This window comes from Colobus angolensis, unplaced genomic scaffold, assembly GCF_000951035.1.
Source record: "Colobus angolensis palliatus isolate OR3802 unplaced genomic scaffold, Cang.pa_1.0 Scaffold83, whole genome shotgun sequence".
Lineage (NCBI taxonomy): Eukaryota > Metazoa > Chordata > Mammalia > Primates > Cercopithecidae > Colobus > Colobus angolensis.
This window is the reverse complement of record NW_012122154.1, coordinates 646,281-650,517: the sequence shown is the minus strand read 5'-3', so window position 1 is coordinate 650,517 and position 4,237 is coordinate 646,281. Positions and strand designations below refer to the sequence as shown.

The 4,237-nt window shown below is 57.2% G+C and overlaps 2 protein-coding genes across 2 annotated transcripts in view; both read right to left on the bottom strand.

Annotated features, from left to right (window-relative positions):
- PLEKHH3 (pleckstrin homology domain containing, family H (with MyTH4 domain) member 3) overlaps positions 1 to 135 on the bottom strand; it is a 10,598-nt gene extending 10,463 nt beyond the window's left edge. Inside the window, exon 1 of the mRNA XM_011929935.1 lies at positions 108 to 135. Coding sequence (XP_011785325.1) covers positions 108 to 135 — 28 coding nt within the window. The remainder of the gene's footprint in view (positions 1 to 107) is intronic.
- Positions 136 to 1,014: 879 nt separating this feature from the next.
- Positions 1,015 to 3,451, bottom strand: CCR10 (chemokine (C-C motif) receptor 10). The gene is made up of 2 exons (XM_011929687.1): positions 3,424 to 3,451; positions 1,015 to 2,227 (listed from the first exon to the last, which is right to left on the bottom strand). Exons 1-2 carry the CDS (start codon positions 3,445 to 3,447, stop codon positions 1,163 to 1,165), a joined length of 1,089 nt encoding a protein of 362 aa, XP_011785077.1. The 5' UTR covers positions 3,448 to 3,451; the 3' UTR covers positions 1,015 to 1,162.
- Positions 3,452 to 4,237: the final 786 nt, after the last annotated feature.

The following is a 4,237-nucleotide window of genomic DNA, read 5'->3' as shown; positions in this document are numbered from 1 at the left end:
CCATCAGGCCAGCGCCTCCCTTGAGACCTCCTCGCCACGCCCCGCCCTTCTGGACCCTAGACTCCAGGCTGGAGTGGTGGGGACAGCTTTGCTGACCGATATTAAACCGCGAGAACTGTCGCACGTGAACACCATCCTGCCCGTTGTGATTGTGTAAAACAAAGACCAGGAATCCATGTGAGCGTGTCTAGAGGCCATCTCGGCCGTGGCCTCTCTCCAGATGAGAGTGGCCTGTCCTGAGAGATTTCCTAGGAATAGAGATACCACAACCATCTTCCCAGTCTGGATCCCAGGCCCTTGCCTGCAGAGAAGTTTTTTCCCAAATCCAACCTCTCTCTTTCCGGCCAGCTCAGTGCATTTCCTCTGACCCAGTCCCCAGAGAAGATGGAGAACGGCAAGTATCCCTCACCCCCACCACACCCATGATAACTACTCTGGAAATTTGCAGATTGCAATCCCTCCTAGGTTTTCCTTCAAGGTAAAAAACTTCAACTCAACTTTTAAAATTCATTTTTTTTTCATTTTCCTTCCATCATAGGCACTAGGAAGAGATTGTAAAGTGGTAATGTAATCCAAACGCCCACCCCAAACGGGAATCTCTTGCCCCTCTCCCCTCTCCCCCCACACCACGCAAAGGCCCACAGCGTCTACGACAGTCTGAACATTCCAATAGCGGGAACTCCGTATTTGCTAAGGCAGCCATTACTGGAGAGCGCTCTGGTTGTTAGAAAGCTCTGCTTTACAGTATTGCAAGAGGAACCCGCGCCCCTCCTTGCCTGGCAGCTTTCCCATCTCACCTCTGTTGGCTGAGGCCGGGTGACGGTGGAGGGGGTGTCAGTGGCTAGAGCTTTAGCAGACTCAGCAGCCCCCCACCCCCACCGAGGCCCTCAGCGTCTTCCACTCAGAGAGCCAAGCGCTGGGGTTGGGGGGCGGGCGGGGGCGGGATGTTAACCCACCGGCTCTGCCCTGCCACAAATCACTTCCAAGTCGGTGACTCAAAAATAGTAACAGTTGTTGGGTTGCATCTAATTTCCATGTTATTGATTTAATGTGGCAAGGCACAGAGGTAGTCCCTTTAGGTCCCTGTCTCTTTCTCAGTGTCCCCCCACCTACTCCCCTTTCCCACGACCCTCAGCCTGCCCCCTCCTCTAGATTCGCAGCTCTAGTTGTCCCAGGAGAGACTGTGGGTCTCCGTGGGAGCTGAGCAGGAAGAAAGGCGGGGCCGGCGGGGGCAGCCGCGGCGGCGATGAGGCCCTGAGGGGCAGCCCCTACCCCGCAGCAGCCTCCGCAGGTCCTGGCGGAAGCGCAGACCCAGGAAGGCGTAGAGCACGGGATTGAGGCCGCAGCGGGCGAGGGCCAAGCCGCTGGTCACCAGCAGTGCGACATCCTTGCGTTTGCTGGCAGGGCAGCTCCGCTCGCGCGCAGCCAGTAGATCGGCCGTATCCAGCAGCAGGGCGAGGCTGTAGGGCAGCTGCAGCACCACGAAGGCCGCCACCAGAGCCACCACGACGCGCAGCGCACGCCGGCGCTCGGGCCCCCTGGCGGCCAGCAGCGTGCGGCCCAGGAGCGCGTAGCAGGCTACCATGACGCCCAGCGGCAGCGCGAAGCCCAGGGCCACCTGCGCCACGGCGCTCGCCCCCTTCACCGTCTGCGTGAGACCCTCGGGGAAAATGAGGCGACAGCGTCGTTGGCCTTCCCGCTGCCCGTCCCGGCTGAAGAGGAGCGCAGGCAGCGCCAGGAGCAGCGACAGCAGCCACACAATGACGGAGACCAAGTGTGCGCGGCCGGGAGTGGAGGGCCGCGGCCCTGCTGGGAGCGCTCGTGCTATGGCCACGTAGCGGTCGGCGCTGATACAGGCCAGGAAGAGGAAGCCGGCGTGGAAGGAGGCCGAGTAGAGGCCAGAGATGGTGCGGCAGGTGGCACTTCCCAGACTCCAGCCCTGAAGAGCCCCTGCTGCCGCGAAGGGCAGAGTCAGGGCCAGCAAGAGGTCGGCCAGGGCCAGCTGGAGCAGGTGGGCGGAGGTGGGCGAGCGCGCTGCGCGTCGGGCTGCCAGGTGGGTGGCCAGGACCAGGCCATTGCCGGCCAGACCCAGCGCAGCCACGGTCAGGGAGACACTGGGTTGGAAGGCCCGGCTGAAGGCCTGGACATCGGCCTTGTAGCAAAGCTCCGGCAGCGGCTCAGCCGAGTATGCCTCCTCTTCATCCCCAGAGTAATGGCCCCAGGAGACCTGGGAGGGTCAAATGAGAGGCGGGATCTTATGAGATACATCTGACCACACCACTCCCCTGCCCACACATGCCTTCCAAGGTGAGAGCTCCTGTGTGGTGAGATGTAACAGTACACGGAGAGACATACGCTCTTCTCCAGACTCTTCCTAGCACACCTTCAACAGGCCTTGGCTTCTCTTGCACTCCTCCTATCTCTGCTTCCAGCTTCCTGAGTGACCATGAGCAAGCCATTTGCTCTTTCTAGACCTCAGTTACCTAACATGTAATGCTGAGATTATAAATCCTGACCAGCCCACCTCTCAAGGTTTGCTGTGAAGGTGGCAATACAGAAGATAATGGATGGGGAGAACCTGTGTTCTCCAAAGACCATAATACAGAGTTTGTATTATTGTTATTATTTATTATTATTATTTTTGGAGACAGAGCCTTGCTCTGTCGCCCAGGCTGGAGTGCAGTGGCACAATCTCAGTTCACTGCAATCTTTGCCTCCCGGGTTCAAGCGATTCTCCTGCCTCAGCCTCCCGAGTAGGTGGGACTACAGACACCCCACTACAGACGCCCACCACCACGCCCAGCTAATTTTTGTATTTTTAGTAGAGATGGGGTTTCACCATGTTGGCCAGGCTGGTCTTGAACTCCTGGCCTCAGGTGATCCGCCCACCTCGGCCTCCCAAACTGCTGGGATTACAGACCTGAGCTACCGGACCCAGCCCAGAGTTGTATTATTAATAAATCCTAGAGCTTCCGTTCCCTTTGCAGCGCCCTCTTCTGGAATAATGCCCATATGCAGGCTTTTCCTCAGACCTGAGCCCTGCACTCCAACCTCGGTCTGGGCTGGGTTTCTGTTTGTCTTCTTTCCCTTCCCTACCCACCTTCCCTCTACCTCCAATACCAGCACACTGAACCACTCATGCCAAGGGGGTCTCCGGGGTTGGGACTCAGGTTTTCAGGGCCCAGGTGGGACCCTGGACCTCTAGGTTCAACCCGCCTTTCCCCTCAGCCCTAGTCCCCGTCCCACAACCCCAGCCTCACACCACCAGCCCATTTATCTGGAGGACCCCTAGTCTGAGATAGTGCCAAGAATCCCGAATAAGCCATAGGATGGCAGAGGCCTATTGCCAGGTGGAGAATCCCATCCCTTCCCTGTTTCCTCCCTCTCTGTAACCCTTCTCCCCCTCCCTGCCCCCACTCCCACCTGCTCTGTGGCCTCCGTTCCCATCTCTGGCTACACAGGTTTCTGAGGTATAGCCACAGGGGGTAGAAGTTAAACTACCAGAGGGACAGGAAGGAAGAGGCGGGGAGAGGGGCCGAGAGGGAGGTGGGGATTAGGGTCTATGGGGTCACTTTCCCATTCCACCTCCTCCAAAAGACTTTACTCTCTTGTGCAGGATCTGGATTTTATGAAAAAAAAAAGAAAGAAGAAAGGAAGAAAGGAAGGAAGGAAGGAAGGAAAGAAAAAGAACGAACGAAAGAAAAAATAATTTACTGTCTTTGTCAGTGAAGAAAGAATGGGCTTTGGAATATAATCATTTGCTGTGTGATATTGACTCAGTTTCTTGACCTCTCTGAGCTTGAGGTTTTTCATCTGCAAAGCGGAGTAAGGCAAAAATCCTAAATTCACAGTGCCCAGCACCACTCCTAGAGCTTAATTTGCCTCCAGAAATGTTTACTTACCCTTCATTCCATTTCCAGGCGCCCCCGCCCCCACCTCCCTTTTCTTGAAATTTTCGGGATGCTTCTGGCCCTAGGTTCCCTATCTTCACCCCTGTGGCCCTAGTCCCGGGCAGCCTCGGGTTACTTGGGGTTTTCCCGGTGGCTAGAGGCTCTCTACCCCCGCCCTTTCGCAGCAGGGCTGAGGCACGCGCTTGCGCGGGGTCCGGGAAACCGGCGCGTGCCAGGAGACAGAGGCTGGGGAAGGGGGGAGGTGAGAGGAGAGAGGGTGGAAAGGAGAAGATAGAGCGGAGGACCAGGAACGACAGCGAGAGAGAGAGAGAGAGAGAGAGAGAGAG

Bases quoted from the DNA above. Each gene is read 5' to 3' on its own strand.
- CCR10 (XM_011929687.1), bottom strand. From the start codon at position 3,447: ATGGGAACGGAGGCCACAGAGCAG. The intron at 2,228-3,423 runs GTGGGAGTGGGG...TGACCCTCCCAG, and splicing joins GAACGGAGGCCACAGAGCAG to GTCTCCTGGGGCCATTACTC.